Below are 21,546 nucleotides of genomic sequence, written 5' to 3'. Positions count from 1 at the left end.
CTGAAAAAGGTGGCTCGGACACTAACGCCCATCACACGGTATAGGGTAGCTCTGATATAAATGAGAGAGGTGAGTCCTTAATTTGATTACTTACTAAGCACTAACCTACTCATAACTAATATTGGTAATAAACCCACTTTTGTAACCAAGAATAGGAAAGAGGTACTTGATATTTCACTTACCTCTGACTCGATCCACAATATGATTTCAAACTGGCATGTCTTAAAAGAGAATTCCTTCTCTGACCACAAATACATTCAGTTTGAGCTCAAAGATGTGGCAAATACATCTACGGGTTTTCGAAATCACCGGAATACAAACTGGGAGCGATATAGGGAGGTACTAGCACAACTGCTTGATCACAACCTTCTTAAAAGCTCCTTGAGTAAAGATGAACTAGATCTTTCTGTAAATCATCTCACCGAAGCCCTGAATGAATCAATGAAATCTTCATGCCCTGTAACCATTTTAAAGGGTAAAAAGAATCCTCATTGGTGGCGTAAAGAACTAGAACCATTCAGAAAGAGCTGTCGCGAACTCTTCAACAGATCCTTCCGACTGGGACCTATACAAACAAGCTCTAAGACAATATAAAAAAGAATTAGGAAGAGTAAAAGGTCTTCTTGGAGAAACTTTTGTAGTAAAATAGAAAATACTTCCGAAGCCTCAAGACTCAGGAAAATTCTCTCAAAAAGTCCAACAATAACCAGTGCTTTAAAGACAGGAGCAGGCACGTGGACTATCACAAATGAAGAATCTCTTAATCTGTTATACACCCACTTTCCAGGTAGCTCTTACATACTCTTAACATCAGAGTCTCTAGGTTCTACAAGCGATTTAGTTGATCTAATAACGCAGGAAAAACTGCAATGGGCCATAGACAGCTTTGATCCATATAAATCTCCAGGACCAGACGGAATCATTCCGGCCGAACTACAAAAATGCTCAGACATGATCATTCCACAATTGGAAATCATTCTGACAAGCTGTGTAAAGGTTGAGATATATTCCCAAAGCCTGGAGAATGGCAAAAGTAGTCTTCATTCCTAAAGCAGGGAAACCCTCACACGTTAACCCTTAAGATCTACGACCAATCAGCCTATTATCCTTCCTTCTTAAAACTTGGAAAGATTGATTGAAATTTACATCAGACATAACTTAAAACCAAATCTCATTTCCACAGCTCAACATACTCAGACAGCCAAGCCGCTCTTAAATCTCTCGCGTGTGTCTCCACAAACTCTCAAACAGTCCACGATTGTCGATCATCTCTGAATGAGATGACGGAACAGTTTAACATTCACCTCATTTGGGTGCCGGGCCACAGAGACATTCCGGGAAATTTCAAGGCCAATGAGCTCGCCAAAAACGGAACACTTCTGCCTCATGTTAGAAAAACACATAACATAGGAACACCACTTGCTACATGCAAATATCTTCTCAAGCAATATGCTCTAGAAAAATAACGGGACACTGCACAATGACTTCTGTAGAAGCTGCATGGACGAGGAGGAAGAGGAAACAGTCCAACACCTTCTATGTACATGTCCAGCACTCTCCATTAGAAGGAATAACTTTCTCGGTAATCCCTTCTTCGATAACACCAGTGAACTGGCAACGATTGACACAAAACGTCTCTCTAACTTTATTAAAAGTACGAAATGGTTTGTTTAAGTTCATTACTCTCCCATGAGTAACCTCATTAGTGGTATCACAATGGACCCTTGAGGACTACGTGCGTCAATGACATCTGGACAGCCACTCCAACCTAACCTAACCTTTGTGGATGGACGAAAAAAAGATACATTTGTTCGGAAGTGATGGTAGATAAACCGTTCGAATGCTTCCTTTGAAAGAACTAAATCCCAAATACTCTAGAAAGGGTAAAATGGATCAAAAGGATACAATGCTGCCTTATGGTTACGAGAACATGCCTCTCAAATTTATCTACAGCAGGACAACGACCCTAAGTACACATCCAAATCTGCTCAATAGTATTTTAAAGACCAAAAAATCAGCGTATCGGAGTAGACATCCCAATCGCCTGACCTAAATCCCATAGACAATTTTGCGGGAGATTAAAAATATGCGGTTGGAAAACATTTAACAACAAATAAAGCCAAACTGTGGATGGATGGTTCAACAGGAGTGTTACAATATTTCAATTGACAGATGCTGTCGACGACCAAAAATGCGGCCAAACGAACACATCCATCGACGAACAAAGGAGCAACAAACAAACGAACACATCTTTTATTATTTATGTATGTTGGCTATCGTGCCATTTTCTTATGTTTAATTGTTGGCAACATTGTCATTTTATTTAATCCATTGTCATTTTAAAATTTAAACGTTCAAGTTTCAAGTTCAAGAAAAAGAAAAATTACCAATCGGTAAAAATATTAACAATCATTATATTTTTTAATATTATAATACCATTGTATTCATTTTTAGAAAATAAACATTTCGCCAAAAGTTTAATTTTCGTATTCTCTACTTGAACATCTTTATTTTCGATTGAAAATCGAAGGCGTCACATTGCACATGTCGAAGAAGAAAACAAGAAAGTGTGCCCGCCTCAACCCAAATATGTCCGACGAGGAAGAAAAGATCCAAAGCGAGCCAGATGACGATCATGAGGATGAACACATCAACGAGACCATCAAACCATCTGATGAATTTGATGTGAACACACGAATTGGGAATATGCAAGAGGTATTCCAGAAATCGCTGCAGGAAATGGAACAAAAGTTTTTGGCTATGTTCAACGCCATAAAGCCAACAAATGATCAGGTAATTGACATTCCTCCCCCCTTTCCCCTTGCCCAGGTTCAGGTTAAAAACACCAAAACTGCAATGTTGCCCTTCTCATCGATGTCGCCCTCCAAAGATATACAGTCCTATCAACAGCCGCCACATCCACAGTCTTCGTTACAGCCGTCTTTGCCCAACGTTCACCAGTCACTGCCATTAACGTTGAACAACCCGAACCCGCCGCCAACCCAGATCCAGTCATCATCTAAGGTACAGCCGTACCAATCACTTACGTCATATCATGCACAGTCGTCGATACAGCCGTCATTGCCCATAGTCCACGAGTCACCACCAATTTCGTTGAACCAGCCGCTGCCAACTCAGATACAGTCATCATCCCAGCCCCACCAATCACAGCTGCCATATCATTCTCAGTTTTCTATGCCACAATTTTCTCTGTCAGAGTCATCAGATTTCCAGACACCATTCTCATATAAGCCACAAGCACACCAGCTGCAATTGCACCATCCAGAGCCTGAAACACAACACCATCAAACCGAATTAAGACGTCATTTGCATGAATTGCCTAAATTTGGGGGGCTTCCAGAAGAGTGGCCAGCCTTTATCAATTTATACCGCGAAACCACCAGGACATATGGCTATACCAATCTTGAGAACCAGATGCGACTGCAGAAATGCCTATATGGAGAAGCGAAGCAGGTAGTCGAGGCATTATTAATTTATCCTAATAATGTCGCTGACGTCATTTCGGAACTTAAAAATAGTTTTGGGCGGGACGAAATTCTCATCCGAAGTCAACTAGCAAAGCTTAAAATGATTTCACCCATAACTGAGGGAAAAGTAATTGATATTGTACCACTCGCTGTCAAGGTAAAAGGGCTGGCCATTTTTCTGGAAACGTCCAACGCCACCCAGCACATAAGCAATCCGTCTTTGCTTGAAGAGTTATGCTCGAAATTGCCCTTCAGGATGCGTTTGGAGTGGACACGAACTAAAATTCACATCAAACCACACGCTACACTGCACCATTTTTCCAAGTTCCTGGACGAGGAAGCAAACGTCATTAAGGCAACAACGTACTGTACCTCATCTAGCCCTCAAAGCTTGATTGAAACAAAAAAGAACTTTGTTATGCACATTAACACGAACAACTCTCAACGAGCTTCGTGCATATTGTGTAGCCAAGATCATTTGTTGGCAGTGTGTGACAGATTTGCTGAAATGTCGGTGGACGAACGATGGAAGGAAGTGAAGGCATTAAAACTTTGTTTTTCTTGTTTGAGGCGAGGACACAACACATTTACATGCAGAACCAAATTTATCTGTAACATTGGTGGATGCCAGCGCAAACACCATAAATTACTTCACAATAACTTTAATTTTTCTCCACCAGAATCAAATATGGATATCGTCTCACAGCCTTTATGCACCTTGCATCGTCCTTCGGATGTAGAAAACACAGAATTGTTTTTCAAAATAATTCCAGTAACATTGTCTGGTGCCGCTGGATCTTCGGTGCATACGTACGCATATCTGGATGACGGTGCAATGCCTTCCTTAATTGATGAAAATGTCGCAAAACAACTGGGGCTACAAGGAAAATCTGGTAACATTAAACTTCAGTGGTTTGGAAATCAGACCATAGACTTACCAACAACATTTGTGGAATTTGAAATCCAGGGTGTCGGCAAAAAATATAAGGTGAATAATTTCTGCACAATAAAAAATCTTGACCTGCCGACACAATCCTTGAATTTTAATAAATTAATTTCCAACAACAGCTGTCAAAGTGCTGAGTTAAAAGGGTTGCCAATTTATGACTATTTTAATGTAAAACCTACTATTTTGGTGGGTATGTCCAATGCTTATTTAGGAGTAGAATCAAACCGGTTTGAACTGGGATTGAAGGGACCATTTATTGCTGAAACAAGGTTGGGGTGGGTAGTTTATGGCCCAACACATGTACAAAATGACCACTTGACTAAACTTAAAAGAATTTTGACTGTTCGTGATGCAGAATCGTATTCTCATGAAAGCGTTTTGGATAATATTCATGAAATGGTAAGAAATTATTTTACTATCGAGAACATGGGTATTTATAAACCGACGAATAAATTATTATCAAATAATGATCAAAGGGCGATAAACATTATGAAGCAAACTACTAAACAAAACGGTTTCCGATATGAAGTGGGACTTCTTTGGAAATCAGATAACTTTGAATTTCCTGAAAGCTTCACAATGGCCCTTAAGAGACTAGAATTCGTCGAAAAGAAGATTTTAAAAGATCCTGAACTTCAAGCAGCATATAGAGGAAAAATAGATGAGTATTTGGAGAAGGGATACGCATACAAAGTTAAATTGGATCCAAATAATGTCGAATCTTCCAAAATCTGGTACCTTCCACATTTTGGAGTAAGGAATCCAAACAAACCGGGAAAATTCAGATTAGTCTTTGACGCAGCAGCCAAATCTAAAGGCGTCTCCTTTAATGACATGTTGTTGTCAGGACCAGATATGAACCAAACGCTGTTGGATGTACTCTTTAAGTTCCGAGAAGCACGCATCGGAATATGTTCCGATATCAAAGAGATGTTTCATAGAATAGACATTCGACCAGAAGACCAGATGTGCCAACGATTTTTATGGAGAGACGGAAGTCCTGAAAACCAATTGGAAGTTTACCAGATGCGAGCAATGATATTTGGAGCCACTTGCTCTCCCAGTTTGGCGCAACATGTGAAAAATACGAACGCAATGCAATTCAAAGATGAAAACCCAAGAGCCGTTACTGCCATCACAGAAAGACATTACGTTGATGATTACGTTGACTCCTTTGAAACAGAAGAAGATGCCATTGATGTCGTGAAACAAGTAGTATGGATTCATCAAAAAGGTAATTTTGAGTTGGCAAACTTTGTTTCAAATTCGGAAAGAGTTCTAAAAGAGTTGGGAGTGCTTGATGAAGTGAATCGGATAGTTGACGTGAACGTTGACGTTTGTGATAAAAGAGAAAGAATTTTGGGAATGCACTGGAATACCACAAAAGACGCATTCGTGTTTTCGTTTCAATTCCATAAAGTTTCTCTAGATATTTTAACTGGCGTTCGAACTCCAACAAAACGTGAAATGTTAAGCGTTATCATGAGTATATTTGATCCCTTCGGATTTTTAGCACATTTTGTTATAAGTGCAAAAATACTATTGCAAGAAGTATGGAAGAGCGGAATTCCCTGGGATACAGTGTTACCAGATCGAATATTAAACAAATGGAAGCTGTGGGTGACAGAACTTAATGACGTACAAAACATCACAATACCAAGATGTTACTCGGCCTTTTTTAAGAAAGGACGTGTCGAATTGCATATCTTTACTGATGCGAGTGAAAATGCGTATGCCACCGTTGCTTATTGGAGAATTATTTCCAGCGATGGGGAAATAAATGTTGCGTTTGTGGCCGCAAAATCTCGATGTTCTCCAATAAGACCGATGTCAATTCCTCGCTTGGAACTACAAGCAGCTATATTGGGTGTCCGCTTAAAATCTTCTATCTTAGCTGGCCATAGCAGGAATGCGGACCAAGTATATTACTGGAGTGATTCAAAAACAGTTATTAGATGGATCAATTCCAGCAGTTGCCGTTTTAAGCAATTTGTAGAACATAGGATCTCAGAAATATTAGAAGAAAGTGAACAGACACAATGGAACTGGCTACCCACAACTGAAAATATCGCTGATGAAGCGACGCGTGCGCGGTTTCCAGTAAATTTGGAATCCAGTTCAAGGTGGTTTCTTGGCCCAAACTTCTTATATTTAGATACAAATAATTGGCCTCGGGAAAAAGTCGATGTGAGTGATGTCGAAATAGAAGAAGCGTTGGAAATCAGAGCACCATTATTCCATGCCACCGTAATCAGCAAACTAATTGACATTCACAGATTTTCAAACTTTTCTAGGCTTAAGAGAACCGTAGCTTGGGTTTTTCGATTTATTTCAAACTGTAAGCGAATTTCTTCAATGCATCATAAAAGTGGCGAACTAACACCTCAGGAAGAATCAGCAGCGGAAATATACTTGTCAGCAGAGGTACAAAAGGACGCCTATCGAGACGAATACAAGTGTTTAAAGTCACAGACATGTATATCGAAAACAAGTTCACTACTCTCACTGAATCCTATATACGATAGTCGGAATGATCTCATAAGAGCTGACGGAAGAATTTCTACCGCTTCATTTTTGCCAGCTGCTGCCCAACGTCCAATTATTCTACCAAAAACACATTATTTCACAGAGCTTCTTGTTGCATACTATCATCGAAAGTTTCATCATCAAAACCAAGACTTGATAACATGTGAAATACGTCGTAAGTTTTGGATACCATCTTTAAAAGTACTTGTACGAAAAACAAAATCAAACTGCCGAACATGTAAAATCATAAATGCCACGCCACGCCAGCCCCTTATGGCTCCTTTGCCTAGGGATCGAACAACACCGTATGTAAGCCCATTTAGTTACACAGGGGTTGATTTATTCGGCCCCGTTCATATTAAGAACCGTAGAAACCAAGAAAAAAGATGGGTTTCGGTATTTACCTGTATGACTACTCGAGCGATACATCTAGAAATATGTCATGATCAATCTACGGACGCATTTCTCATGAGCTTAAGGAATTTTATGAATAGACGAGGAGTTCCCGTTCGAATAAGGAGTGATTGTGGATCAAATTTTCTAGGAATCGACAAAGAGCTTAGAAATGTTCCCGATTTTCTTGACCATGAAGCTATGAAATCTTCCTTGACTCCACTAGGCATCGAATGGATATTCAATAGTCCAAAATATCCGAATGCAGGTGGCTGTTGGGAAAGACTAATTGGAAGTGTCAAAAGAGTATTAAGGGTTGTATTAACAGAACAAACACCGAAGTTAGAAACCTTACAAAGCGTCTTGTGTGAAGCAGAAAACATCGTAAACAGCAGGCCTTTAACTGATATTCCTGTATCTATAGATGAACCGGAACCAATAACACCAAATCATTTTTTAATGGGAAAGCCGAATTCCACTCAAACACCTGGACCTTATAACTGGAAGCACATTAACATGAGAAAACAATGGCGCATCGTACAACAACTTAAAAATATGTTTTGGAAGCAATGGGTTCGGCAATATTTACCGGATCTTACTAGACGCGCTAAGTGGTGTCAACGATCGGAACCAATAAAAATAAACGATCTCGTTTTTGTATGTGAAATTGATTCTCCAAGGTCACAATGGTTAAGAGGCAAGGTAACAGAAACTTATCCAGGCAAAGATGGCGTAATTAGAACAGTTGAAGTCACCACGGCAAACAAAACCAAATTTCGTCGCCCGGTTTCCCGGTTGGCAGTTTTGGACGTCGAGCAACATTGTAGTGAATCCAAATAACCTGTGGGCTTCACGGGGGGTGGAATGTCGACGACCAAAAATGCGGCCAAACGAACACATCCATCGACGAACAAAGGAGCAACAAACAAACGAACACATCTTTTATTATTTATGTATGTTGGCTATCGTGCCATTTTCTTATGTTTAATTGTTGGCAACATTGTCATTTTATTTAATCCATTGTCATTTTAAAATTTAAACGTTCAAGTTTCAAGTTCAAGAAAAAGAAAAATTACCAATCGGTAAAAATATTAACAATCATTATATTTTTTAATATTATAATACCATTGTATTCATTTTTAGAAAATAAACATTTCGCCAAAAGTTTAATTTTCGTATTCTCTACTTGAACAGATGCCACCGATTATTTGACTCAATGACCAACACTGTACTTAAGACTAAGGGCCAGGCTACCAGATATTAAAATAATTTTGAAATCCAGAATAGCTTTGCAGTTAATTTTTTGTTATCCGTGTATCTATATTAATGTCCACGAAATTTGTTTTTTTTTTTACATTTATGAATTTAAAATATTTTAAGTTATAATTTTAGAATAAACAATTGATAATTTTAGATTAACAGAAAGAAAATAAGAAAATGAAGACCAAACTTGAAAAAAAATCTTTTTAAGTCAATACAAAATTTAATTTTTAAAACTCTGATTGCTGTTTCTATTTTAATGTCCATATCTGTATATATTAAAGTCTATAGTGCGATTAAAAAACTGATTAAAAGTATATATTCTCCAAAATTTCATTAAAACAGTCGTTACTCGAAGTTTCGTTAGGATGCGGTACGAAAATCTTTTAGGTTTATGACCTGACCTTCCATCATATTCAGTTTGGACCATATACCATTATGAGGCTCTTGGTATATAAAGTGTTTACGACAAATTAAGGTAGAAGATTAAGACATCAAGACAAATTACGGAGCGAAAACTATGCAATTATTTGAGTGCACAAGGAGGGCAGGTGAAAATGTCGAATGCCCATTTTCGGCGTCGTTTGTCGAAACCATATTTAAAATCTGCGAGTTGTAGACTAAAAGTTGTACTTTTGCTCGGAAACGTTCCCACTTCCTGTTGGCTGATAAACGTTTCTAATATCACCTCAATTCAATCAATTTATTTTAAATCAAGATTTATTTTTGATTTAAGATCAAATCAGCAGATGTGGAATTTTTTGGCAGATTTACCCCTTTTAAAAAGAGAAATGTTTACCTGGTAGTGTGACAGCTTTAACGCACTTGGTAACACAAAAAAGAAATTATACTAATACAATGATATAAAAAAAAGCATTCAATCAAGTTCCATGCGCCACGAACAAAAATCAAATTTTGACGGAAACCTGATTTAACCCATGGAAAACCCCATAAACCTGCAACTTTAACCCTAGACCCGTGTACTGGGCACTGAGTGCCCAGTTCAATTTTCAAATCAAGAAAAAACTTATAAGTTGCTCTGTTACACGCTTAAAGAGATTTTTCCTACAAGCATACAGTGTCCAAGTACACGAAAATGGACCATTTGAATTGATTTTGTTGGTATTTGGGGCAGGTCATGTTTGCAAAGTAAAAGAGCCGATATCGTGTATGTGGGCACTCAGTGCCCATATGAGTTTGGAGTGCATTATTATATTAGATTAGATGAGAATTATTCTTTTTCAACGGTTTTTTATGTTTTGACAGCGGTATTTTCATCAAGTTTGCTTTGATTTTTATTGTTTATTATAGATTTAGGTAGGCTGAAAATAAATCAGTCAGTTAGTTGCTGCTATAGTAAGAAATCGACACAATTGTTTTACGTTTTTTTTTCATAAAATAAAGTGATTTTTTTAGATATCTAATAAATTATTCTAATGTAAGTAAAAAAGCTTGTGTAAAGTGAATTTGTTATTGATGGAATATTTTTAGAATATGGATGATATGAGTCGCATACTATTCCTGCTAAATGCATCATCAAGTCGGGATTTGACTGATGCAGAGCAGGAATTTTTTGACGAAAATTATGGTCGAGTTATGGATGAAGAAGTTGATGAAGGAGAAAGAGTTCATGAAAATAACTCTGAAGACGACGACAGTGATGATGGTGCAGATTTCTCGGATGCTGATGATCCGAACTACGAGCCAAACGAAGCTTTGCTTGACTTACGCGTCCAGCAGGTTGGGTTTGATATGGAGGAAGAAGCTGAAGTGGAACTGCAACGACAGCAAGGAACTCGCCGTGAGGAGGAGGTTGAAAGTGAGCCTGCTAACCCCAATCGAGGAATGCGGTATACGGCCCGAAATATGAAATTCAATGACATTTGGTGGTCAATGCCAGATGAAATAGAAAAAAGAAGAGCAAATCGAGATCGCAATGAACGCTTGATTCATGGGGGTGGTACATGTTCGAAGACATTTTCTTCTAAAGCTGATTGTTTCAAGTCATTGGTGACTCCAGCCATTGTGGAAAACATAGTCTTGGAAACAAATAGAAAAGCAAAAAGAGTGTATGAAGAAAATCGATTATCAAACGAACCTAAGGTAATGCGTCGGTGGTATGATACAACTGAAGATGAGATCTTTGCCTACATTGCCATACTGCTGTACGCTGGAGCTGAAAAAGCTTATGGTGTAGAGGCAAAGGATCTTTTCCATGAGAGTAATATGGCCTTTTACCGTGCAGTTATGTCCTTAGAGAGGTTTGAGCAAATAAGCAGATTCATTAGATTCGATGACGGAAGATCCCGAACTTTTCGACTCCAAAGTGATAAGCTAGCTGCGTTTAGGCATGTGTGGAATTTGTTTCAAAGTAACCTCATTAGTTGTTATCAACCTTCGAAAGAGCTTACCATCGATGAACAACTCGTTGGCACAAGGGGAAGATGCCCATTCAAAATGTACATGCCCAATAAGCCTGGGAAATATGGAGTAAAAATATTTTGGATTGTGGATGCTAAAACCAACTACCCTCTCCAAGGAGAAATATATGTTGGCCAACAACCCGGTGAAAATCGATCTGAGGGAATATCTCATCAACTCGTGATGCGACTAGCGGAAAAGTATCTGGACAAGGGTTATAACATAACGACGGATAATTATTTCACCTCTGTACCATTAGCCTTGAACTTGATGACAAGAAAAACAACAACAGTCGGCACAATAAAAAGCAATAAGCCGCAACTACCTAAGGTCTTTACACCAGCCGATAAGGATTTCAAAAGGACCAGGGACAAATTTTCTTCAATTTTTTGTTACTCTCAGTGCATTCAATTATGTAGTTATGCAAGCAACACAAAAAAAATGTACTTATGCTTTCTACAACTCATCATGAGGACAAAATAGATGAAGCAACACAAAAACCAGAAGTCATCATAGATTACAACTCAACAAAGGGCGGGGTTGATACTTTGGACCGAATGGTGACCGTATACACCTGTAAGCGAAAAACTAACCGTTGGCCGGTAACGGTATTCTATAATCTGTTGGACTGTGCTGGTGTTGCTGCTTACAGGTTGTTTGACATTTGTCAACCCACATGGTATGTAAGCAAGAAAAGATCCGATAAGAGAAAAAGGTTTTTGAAAGAACTAGCCTTAGAGCTTGCGGCCAAGCATTTACAAAATCGAATCGCCAAAACAACGCTTCAAACAAAAGTGAAGACAGCCATGAAACTCATAGGTTACGAGATTCAAACAGTAACTATGTTACCCACATCCAGACCAAATACTCTAAAACAACGCTGCGAAGTTTGTAAAGTTATAAAAAAAGATAACAAGACTACAGCAGTTTGCGATTTATGCTATACAGCTACATGCACAAAGCACTATGTAAGAGTGTGCGAAAAATATTATGTGGCTAAAGATGGCCATGGTGACGAAGATGAAGATGGTGGCACTTTTCTACCTTCGACCTCTGCGGGACAATCAGAAAAACGGCGAAGAACACACAGTCCAACTTAATTATACACATTTCAATTACACACATTATTATTATTCTTATTCATTATTCTGTTCATTTGTAACATATGTTTATCACATTTATCAATTAAATTTATCAAAACAACTTGTAAAATATTAATTATCATGCTTATTCATTCCATTTGTATTATATATTTCAATTCATTTTTCAATAAACTATCAATTAATTAGTTTTTTTTTTAAATTAAAATCGGCTTTTCAGCACAACTGTCTCACATTTTGTATGAAAATTACATTTGGGCACACAGTCCCCAAGTGCACGATAAGTAGAAATTTTATAGTACACGGGGGTAGGGTTAATATCAATTGGTTTCCTTTCAATCTGATGAGATCGAAAAATTATAAGAGACAAAGAATCGAATTCAGGAGACCTTAAACTATTAAATTATTTTTGCAGGTGCATTGGATCCATTTGTATCCAGAACAACTTCAAAAGTGATAGGCGATACATTTATATCACTCGAACACCGCCCTGTTTCTTGACTTTCGTTTTTTAATCAGTACACTGACTTACTGTAAAACATAGAGATTTATTTTTGAACCATACATCAAGAATGTGGAGATCTAATTGTACTAAATATATATAAAATGAAAAAAAAACAACCATTTATAAACTACGTATTTATTTTTCAAACAAAGTTATATTAAATCGAACAGTAAAATAAAAAACGAGACACTTCCACGCATAGTAAATTTAATTTTCCTTTATTTTCTTGTTACTATTTAAGAACGATAACTCATGAAGGAAGATCTGCAAAAGAAAATACAATTTTTAACTTCATTCTCTCTTCTTTAATTTTCTTAAATTTTGTATCTTACCCTCCAAAAGCAGGTTTCTGCTGATTGGGATTGTTGTTTTGTGCCAAATTGCCAAATGTCAGCCCAGTGTCAGACGAACCAAGTGCCTCAAACAAATTGTTATTCTGAGTCGGAGAGTTGAATGCTCCTCCGGTTGCTGCGGGTGCAGCAAAAGATCCAAAACCTTTGGGACTACCGAAAGACGGTGCTGATCCGAAGCTGGGGGGTGATCCAAAGGCAGTAGCTCCACCGAATGCTGGCTGTCCGCCAAAAACGGGCTTTGCAAAAGCCGTTCCGGAATTGGGTGAGCCGAACCCGGTTTGAGTGATGGACGAGCCACCTTGAGCGAATGAACCTCCGCCAGTGTTTGCGTTCGGCTGTGATGGTGAGCCGAAGGCTGGTGTCTGAGAGAACAAACCAAATCCTCCTCCAGCATTGCCGGAGCCAAATGTAGATGCAGCCGGAGCAGGAGACGAAAAAGCTGATGGTTTTGGATTGGCAGCATTTGCTCCACCTCCGAAAATCGATCCTCCAGATGAAGCACCACCTCCAAAGGGGCTGGTGGGCGAGCCGAAACCTGATTGAGCTTGGGTTTGTCCGAAGAGGGAACCTCCTGATTGTCCAGCATTCGAGGTTTGATCGAAGATAGATCCACCCGATGCCGTTGCAGGCTGAGTGGGAGTTCCAAAGACATTCGATGCAGAACTGGGAGTTGGGCTGCCAAAGATGTTTCCCCCTGTATTGCTACCTGCATTTCCAAATAGACTTGCCGCCGCCGGTTGGGCATTCGCGGAGCCCCCGAAAATCGAACCACCACTATTTGCATTGCCTTGAGTCCCAAAAGCGGTTGTCTGCCCACTAAAAAGACTTCCCCCAGAAGCTGCTGGATCGTTGCTAGCGGGGGAGCCGAAAACATTTCCGTCCTGCTGCTGCTGCTGTTGACCAAAAACTGATTGATCCGGCTTCGGTATTCCACCGAAAATGCTCCCCGAGCTGGACGACACAGGCGTAGGCGTTGTTGCTGCCGCTGCCGAAGCAAATAAAGCGCTAGCCGAAGTAGTGGCTGGTGTGCCGAAAGTTGGCGCTGCTGTCGAAGTTGCCGCCGCTGGACTTATAGCAGCGAATGGAGATTCTGCAACAGATGTTGGAGCAGCAGCAGGAGCAGGAGCATTCGAACTCAATGACCCAAAAATGGAAGGAGTACCTTGTGTAGATCCTGATCCAAAAGAAAGCCCAGTTCCACCGAAGAATGAAGTTCCAGATGTTGCTGTGGTGCTTGTGGCAACTGCTGCCGCTGCGAAAATCGAGGTTGCTCCAGCTGAAGACGTGGCAAAGACAGACTGAGGAGCAGCTGTACTTGCTGCCACTTGCCCAGTGGTAATAGATCCTTGGGTTGTGGACGACGATACCGACGACGCTAAGGTGGTTCCAAACGTTATGGACTGAGTGGTTTTTGGGGCGAGGTTAGTAGATGAAGTAGTTGTTGTTGTTGTGATGGAAGTTGTAGTCAAGGAGGAAGCAGTACTGTCCGCAGTTGAGGATGCTCCAGTTGCCGTCGGTTCAAAAGCAGACTTCGAGGAATCACTCGTCAAACCAAATCCTGCAAAACCACCAGACGACTCTTTGCTTGCAGGAGTGCCTTCAAATAAGGATTTATTCTCTCCTGATGATGCCTCAGTCGCAAAGGAACTGGACCCAAAGATGTTACCATCTCCAAACGCAGGTTTGAAAGCTGAAAAGGATGAAATGGGAACTTCATCAAGGACACTTTTAACAAAAAAAAAACAAGCCTTACCATTCTCAGCGGTTGTGGGTTTGCAGATGTTTAAGTTCCCAAAAAGTGAGTCCGTGGGATCAGGATTAGAAGCTGTGGATGTCTTGACAACTGTAACAGACGATCCACTGCTTGATTCTGGAGTTGAAACTGAGGGTGTTGGAGAGAGATTTGGAGTAGCCGGCAATCCCAGAGTTCCAAGGTTCAAGGAGTTGAAAGTGAATCTTTAAATAGACTTTTAGAAGAGGTCTTAAAGAAGACATACAAAAAAAACCTACCCAGTGCTATCGCCTCCATCCAAGTTCTCTGGTTTCTCTTGCTCTCCAGAAAATGCTGTGGTAACTTCCGATTTTATAGCTGCTGTTGTTGGTGTTGGTTTCGGTAGGACACCAAACATCGGAGTCTTCGAGGCGGTGGTTGCGGTCGTCGCCGAGCCGAAGGAGAACGTAAATGGAGCTCCACTTGAAGCTGTGGTCGTCTTTGGAGCATTATTTGGAGTGGCAAAGGAGAATCCTGTAGAAGCGCTTGTTCCACCGCCGATACCAAAAGTCAGAGGCTGTGCTGAACTCGTAGATAAGGAGGAACTCTCAGACTTACCTCCAAGAGGAATAAAAGAGTCTGGAATCTTGTTCTCCTTGTCCACCGGCTCGGCAGTCTTTGTTGGAGCAACTGCCGCGAAAGGAGAAGAGAAATTGGGCGTTGCGAATGGCTTATTCTCCTTTTGATCCTTCACAGATTTGTCAACCCCAACTGGTTCCTTAGCCATTTGATTCGTAGTCAAAGGCTTTGGAGCTCCAAAAGCCAACGTTGAGCTCGTCCCGAATCCTGTGAATGCCGGAATTGTCGTTGGTGTTATCGAGAGACCCGAAAACATTCCATTCGACCCGGAATTCGATGTAGTTCCAAAGCCTGAAAAAGCCGACGAACTGGATGAAGCTGGAATCGCAGCTGCTGTATTTTGTGTCGTAGCTGCCTTGAGGAACATCGGTCCGGCGGTTGATGCCACAGGTTTTACAATAAAAGGCTGCTGCTGTTGTTGTTGCGGTTGCTGCGGTCGCTGTTGGTCTTTCTTGTAATCCTCAATCTTTGTCGGACTTGGTTTCAACAGGGGACGCTGATCTCCGCCGAAACCAAAGCTTGTCGGCTGCTGCGAGATCGCTGACATACTCAGAGGAGGAGCAATTGCTTTGGTGGCTGTGGGTTTAGTCAGAATGCGCTGCTGTTCGTTTCTAATACGCTCCTGCTCCATTTTGTCCATGTTCGTGGCGGCACCATCTCGAATCTTCCGGTCACTCTTCATCTTTGTCTCCAAAATCACCTCCGACTTCAGACCCACTCGATCGGGGCGCTGGGGCTTGATGATGGTCACCTTTCGATTGGCAATCACTTCACGCAAGGCCGCCAATTTCTCTTTGGTCAATTTGGAGTTTGTCTCTTGTACAGTTGGACCCAAACTCATTGAGAGGATTGTGTCCGTTAGGGATTCAAGAGTTCTAAAAAAAAAGTCACTAAATTAACTCCAAGGGGATTCAACTTGAGGTACTCACACTTCGCCCTTCAAGCTATTCTGAGGCTGATTGTAGATGAGTCCATACTGCTTCAACTTAGACTTGAAGTAGTTAATTTTGGTTCTCTGCCTGGCGATCATGTCCTTCAGCTTGGTCATGCGTTGATAGATTCCCTCGAGATACGGAGTATGCATGTGAGTTCGGGAATTCCGCTTGACCATGTCCTGGAAGTCGGACCATTGGGAATCAATTTGATTTTGTATGATTTGGATCTGAGCCTGATTGTTGGCCAAAAGACTTTGCAACTTAGCCAACTGCCGACGATTGATTGGATCAAAGTTTGAGGCGTTCTTTAGGATTGCGATACTAGAAGAAGAATTGGAGGCATCAAAATTGAAGTCTTTTGTCTTAAACGTCTTCTCTTCCAAAACTTACTCAGGATACTTGTACATGTTTAGTTTGCTTCGACACTCGGCAACCATGGCGCAGGCTTCGTTCAAGGAATTATGGAGACATCTCAAATCGGATTCGAATTCTTTTTCGTTTGCTTGATCTACGATTTCCTGAAGATTATTCAAACGCTTCGAGTATTCCTTCATCTCTTCCATGTTTCCAACCTTTTTTTTTTAGGAAGAAAATCTCCTCCCATTCAAAATTATGTCCATTTAAACAAATCAAAGATACTCACATTATTGAGAAGTCCTCTCGATTGATGGGCCAGTTTCTTCAACTCCAGATCGAACGACGTTATTTGGAAGAGAATCATCTCGTTGACGATGTCATCTACCTCGTTTAATGGTAATTTTGCCACTTGTTGCGTCTGAGACGTTGGAGCTGATTGATTGGAAACTATGGCCGGTGGAGGGTTGAAAGTTGGCTGGACAGTGAGCAGAGGTTTATTTTTATCGGGATTCATGATGTTCGCTGGTGGTTGGACCTGAACTTGTTCCTGGGGTTTCTTTAGATCTTTGTTTTGTTGTAAGGGTGGATACGAAAAATGTAATTGTACTTTGAGAAATAGGAACTATCAAAATTTACCTCCTCCTGCTCCTCCAAATCCGAGAGTTGGTTGTGGTGTTGTCTTCACAGGAGCAGTATTTTTAAACATGGTTGTGGGAGCACTTGCCACCGGGGCGAATGAAGGCGCCCATCCAGATTGTGGGGCTCCAAACATCGTCGTTCCACCAGCAGATGGCTGAGATAGTGTTCCAAAAATTGCTTTGGGTTTTTCCTTAAAGATCAAGACCTTAGTTTTATTTATTCCTGAAAACTTGAAATAAAACTCACCAAAGCTGGTGTTGAGGTTGTTCCTCCGAGTGGAGCGAAGGACAACTCTGCTGCAGGAGGTGGTTGACTGACGACAGCCAGAGGCATCGAAGTAACTGCAGGCATCGTGATCTCGGGTTTCTTTTGACCCAGCATCTCACTCACAGGCTTAAACTGTGACATTCCCGAGGTGTCCGATGGCGGTGGAGGTGGAGAACATATATCTGGAGTATTCGGCTGCAGATTTAAGAAATTAAAAGCAACCAACTGTCCATGGGTGGAGAGGGCGTGAATCATTGGCATAACGGGCAGCTTCTTCTCGGCAATGGTCAATTGATGGGTGGATGAGGTGTCCAGGGTGAATCCAATGGGATAGGTCTCGTCACTCTTCTCAGTGAGTGGCATTTCAATCCGAGCCTCATCGAGCAGGGTATATTGTATCCATGTGGGGGCCTCACTGGTTTCCTTGGTGCCCAAAACTCCGACCTCGACTCCGTTTGCCGAAGTCACAAGAAGTAGATTCCATTGTGGGATGTGCATCAGGTTCACTTGTGGAGCTCGAGGACCTGTGAAGCTGTAGCAAATGTCGAAGTAGTTTGTATAGGTGGGATTTCCGGCTTTTGGAGCATGGATTATGTATAGATATGGAGTAGCGTCTTCGGCACGTTGAAGGAAGACAACGGCGAACTGGAAGGTTGATAACCATTGCACCGAAATGGTATCAAATGGTCCTGGATGAATGTTCGGTGGGCAGGGAATTGTACGAGCTAGTTTAAGGTCAGGCTTGTATTGAGCTAGTTTGCCATTGTGAGAACCTAGGACAATTTGTTTGCCTTTGGGACTCCAAGATCCACAAAGAATCTGCTCTTTGCTGTCCAAGGTGTGAAACTCATAGGCGCTGTTCTTGAAGTCATACATGCCGAGAGCTCCATTGCTCATGACGACGGCAAGACTCCCTGCAATTACTGGGTTCCAGAGGAGTTGCAGGGCTGAGATGTTTTCATCACCAGGCAGACGGATATGGTGTAGTGATTTGATGTTCTAGAGAAGATACTGCTCTATGAGTGATCTGTGATATGAGGAATTAGTTAAGAGGAACTTACAGCTTTTGTGAAGCTTGGGACGCTGTAAATGGCCACAAAACCGCAGCCGTTTTGAGTGTAATTCACAGCGAGCATGGACCCATCGCTACTGACTGCGAGGCAATTGGGTTGGTTGGGGAGTTGAACTTGTCGTGCATGGAGTCCTTTGCCGGATGCTTTGGCTTCTATGAGGTCCTTTATCACGATAACTAAAAGAGTGGTTTTTTGTTAGTTGATTTCTTCCTATAATTGCAAATGGGGATAATCACCTTTGAGTTCAGCTTCATTTGGATTTCCCACAAACATGAGATTATAATTGCTGGCTGTGGCTAGAAGATTCACATAGCTCCGCAGTTGTCCTGGATTGAACACAGTGAATCTGTCGTGGGTTTTGAATTGGATATCCTACAAATAGGAAAATGTGCAATTAGAGAATGAGATGAGAACCGGCGTTTTTCTTTTCCCTCCCATTCTCATTGGGCTGGTATTTAGGAAGTTAGAGATGGAAACTTACGGTCACATCGATTGGTGAGGGACGTTCGAGTGCCATTTTGGCGGATTTTATAAAGTTTTGGGTGCACAAATATAAGACAAAGAATTAAATTTATTTTAACAATTATTAAATAACTTTTTTTTATTGCGCGTCCATGAAGTCTTGAAAGCAAGGCAAGAATTACTTTTCATTGGTTTTTGGCGAAATGTCAAATTGGATTCAGTTGACAGGTGGAGTGGTTGGATTCAGTGGGGAAATAAATAACAGGGTGGCTGTTTTTGAAACTATGAGTGAAGTCGTTCAGACAAGGATTATAATAAGGATTTTTTGTTACCAAAAGTAAGAAGTAAAATTAGGTACTTATTTCTATTGTATGATTTTTGAGAATTCGATCTTCTCCTTTTTAATAACCATTTTGTTAAACAAAATGAATTATTTACAACTAAATGCAGCTTTTTATTCTTGTTTCATGTTGTACGTTTTTGATTTGTCAAAATTTAGCAGACTGAAAAATTGCTGAGTGCATTTATTATGAGCTAAATTTTGACAGATTATTAAAGATCGTAGCTTAAATGAGAAATAAAAATAAGTAAATTCTGTGGCGCAACAGTCCGTTTGAGAACTAGGGCCTAGGGCCTAGTGACTGACTACTTACAACCATTCATCAGTGCGAGTACTGTTGTCAGGGATGGAAAGGACCTACAGTTTTAAGCCGAAACAGAACGGCAAATTCGAGAAAACACTTTTCATCACAAGAATTACTCTTGGAGAATTTGTCAATACTTCGCAAGAGGCAGTACCCGTGAAAAAACTTTAGGTGGCATAGGCAGGGATCGAACCCAAGACCTCAAGGAGAAATGGTTGGAAACATTTATTTCCATTTTAAGTTAACTTTCAAAATTCACTTTTTTACATAAAACACACGCAAAAACGGTTGGTTATGACATTTCTTCCTGTTTTTGTGCTACCATGAATGATTTCTTTTGGGAGATTTCATTGATTTTGTTAATATTGTTTTCAAATTATTCATACATTTTAAACAAATTCAATTGAATTCTAGTCAAACATACTTCATTGTTACTACACCGCCCAATCAATTCGAAAAACACTTGTTTTAGAATGTGCAGTGGGTCAAAAACAAAAAAAAATACAAAAAAGTATGATTTAACCGAAAAACAAAATATTGTTGTTTATGATTTAACGGCGTTTCCTCGCCTTAATATTTAAAACATGTTGCATTAAGAACCCTACCTAATTGTACAAAATAATCGGAATAAAATTCGTGCTGCGGTAATGAAAAGTCACCCCATTAAAAATGATTTATTTACAAGCAAATGTAGAAAAAATTTAGCTTCCAAAAACATCTCCTAAAAACAAAGTCAAGCTAAGATTTAGCAAAGAATTTTAGAAGTTCTATCTAAAATTTCAAATTTTTATTTTATAGTGTACATTATTGAACTGTCATTCATTTTATGAGCTAAATTTTGACAGATTATTGGTGGTCGTAGCTAAAAGGAGGAATCGTTTGATTTGAATCGCCACAAAATAATAAAAATTATATTTTGAAGATATGCAAATAATAAAAAATATCTACCAATGAAAGAAATGTAAATAAAAAATATTTAAAAATTTGTACTTAACAAATATAGTGTTAATTTTGCCACGTCTTTAAAAAAATGGATATTGAAAAAAAGCTCGCGAAATATGTTAAAAAATTGGGTGATTCTCATGGGGCAAAGTCCCTTGATTTAGAACTTTGGGGATAGTTTCTACAAGATTAATAACATTTTCTACATAAAGTTCTTTTGTAAAAATTAAGCTAAGATCTTAGGTGAAGTTTGGAGAAAGAACATCAACTAAATTTTAAACCTGAGTTCCGTTCTACCATTAGGGGCCCTTTTTTTAGAGTGAATTGAATACTTTACGATACATATATATATAAGATAAAACAAAAGTTAACACTGCGTTTACATCTTACATAAATTCGCGATTTTGTAAGTAGTTTTATATTAAAGTTTTACTCAAAGTATTTACCGACACAATCACATTGATTTTTTTCTCATGGCCATATAACTTAACAATTTTTTTAAGAAATACTTTTGAGATAATTTTATTCTTTTTATAAAGTTCTCTTTAAAAATGGCGTTAAACCTATTCCTTTAAAATGTGTTAATCTCAAAAAACAGTATTGTAACCGTTGTAATAAGCGATATGAAATGTCTATACAACCTCCAAAAAAAGTAAATAGAGAGAAAGAGTTCGATAATTCTGCAGAATATCATAGCGTTGTAAATCTCCTTGAAGTTTAAATGTGTAATAACGATAATATTTTACATGCGTTTTTTGAGGAGCGTTGGCAGGTGACGCATCCAATTTATTTATCTTCTTTCCTTTTTAAGAAGAAAACATAAAAAAAATGTCCTTTCAGACCTAAATCTTGAAACAAATCTGAAATTGTGCCTCATCTATT

The 21,546-nt window shown here is 39.7% G+C and overlaps 3 protein-coding genes across 3 annotated transcripts; 2 read left to right on the top strand and 1 right to left on the bottom strand.

The window, feature by feature from the left end:
* Nucleotides 1–2,589: 2,589 nt before the first annotated feature.
* On the top strand, nucleotides 2,590–8,196 carry LOC129950808 (uncharacterized). The gene has a single exon (XM_056062727.1). It carries the CDS (start codon nucleotides 2,590–2,592, stop codon nucleotides 8,194–8,196), a length of 5,607 nt encoding a protein of 1,868 aa, XP_055918702.1.
* A 1,914-nt stretch (nucleotides 8,197–10,110) lies between these two features.
* Nucleotides 10,111–12,137, top strand: LOC129950807 (uncharacterized). The gene is made up of 2 exons (XM_056062726.1): nucleotides 10,111–11,367; nucleotides 11,457–12,137. Exons 1-2 carry the CDS (start codon nucleotides 10,111–10,113, stop codon nucleotides 12,135–12,137), a joined length of 1,938 nt encoding a protein of 645 aa, XP_055918701.1.
* Nucleotides 12,138–12,761: 624 nt separating this feature from the next.
* On the bottom strand, nucleotides 12,762–19,264 carry LOC129949362 (nuclear pore complex protein Nup214). The gene is made up of 12 exons (XM_056060765.1): nucleotides 19,098–19,264; nucleotides 18,853–18,988; nucleotides 18,605–18,792; nucleotides 17,523–18,542; nucleotides 17,274–17,466; nucleotides 16,924–17,201; nucleotides 16,671–16,852; nucleotides 16,275–16,601; nucleotides 15,006–16,220; nucleotides 14,749–14,951; nucleotides 12,975–14,685; nucleotides 12,762–12,906 (listed from the first exon to the last, which is right to left on the bottom strand). The coding sequence occupies exons 1-12, from the start codon at nucleotides 19,131–19,133 to the stop codon at nucleotides 12,879–12,881; spliced, it is 5,517 nt and encodes a 1,838-aa protein (XP_055916740.1). The 5' UTR covers nucleotides 19,134–19,264; the 3' UTR covers nucleotides 12,762–12,878.
* Between the last annotated feature and the right edge of the window lie 2,282 nt (nucleotides 19,265–21,546).

The sequence above is a fragment of the Eupeodes corollae genome, chromosome 3 (genome assembly GCF_945859685.1).
Source record: "Eupeodes corollae chromosome 3, idEupCoro1.1, whole genome shotgun sequence".
NCBI classification, from domain to species: domain Eukaryota; kingdom Metazoa; phylum Arthropoda; class Insecta; order Diptera; family Syrphidae; genus Eupeodes; species Eupeodes corollae.
This window is presented reverse-complemented; position numbering and strand designations above follow the sequence as displayed.

Coding starts and splice junctions, on each gene's coding strand:
- LOC129950808 (XM_056062727.1), top strand. CDS start 2,590: ATGTCCGACGAGGAAGAAAAGATCCAAAGCGAGCCAGATGACGATCAT.
- LOC129950807 (XM_056062726.1), top strand. CDS start 10,111: ATGGATGATATGAGTCGCATACTATTCCTGCTAAATGCATCATCAAGT. Junction 11,368..11,456: donor ATAAGCCGCAACTACCTAAG/GTCTTTACACCA, acceptor TCAATTATGTAG/TTATGCAAGCAACACAAAAA.
- LOC129949362 (XM_056060765.1), bottom strand. CDS start 19,133: ATGGCACTCGAACGTCCCTCACCAATCGATGTGACC. Junction 16,853..16,923: donor CGAGAGGACTTCTCAATAAT/GTGAGTATCTTT, acceptor TAAAAAAAAAAG/GTTGGAAACATGGAAGAGAT. Junction 14,686..14,748: donor ACCCACAACCGCTGAGAATG/GTAAGGCTTGTT, acceptor CATCCTTTTCAG/CTTTCAAACCTGCGTTTGGA.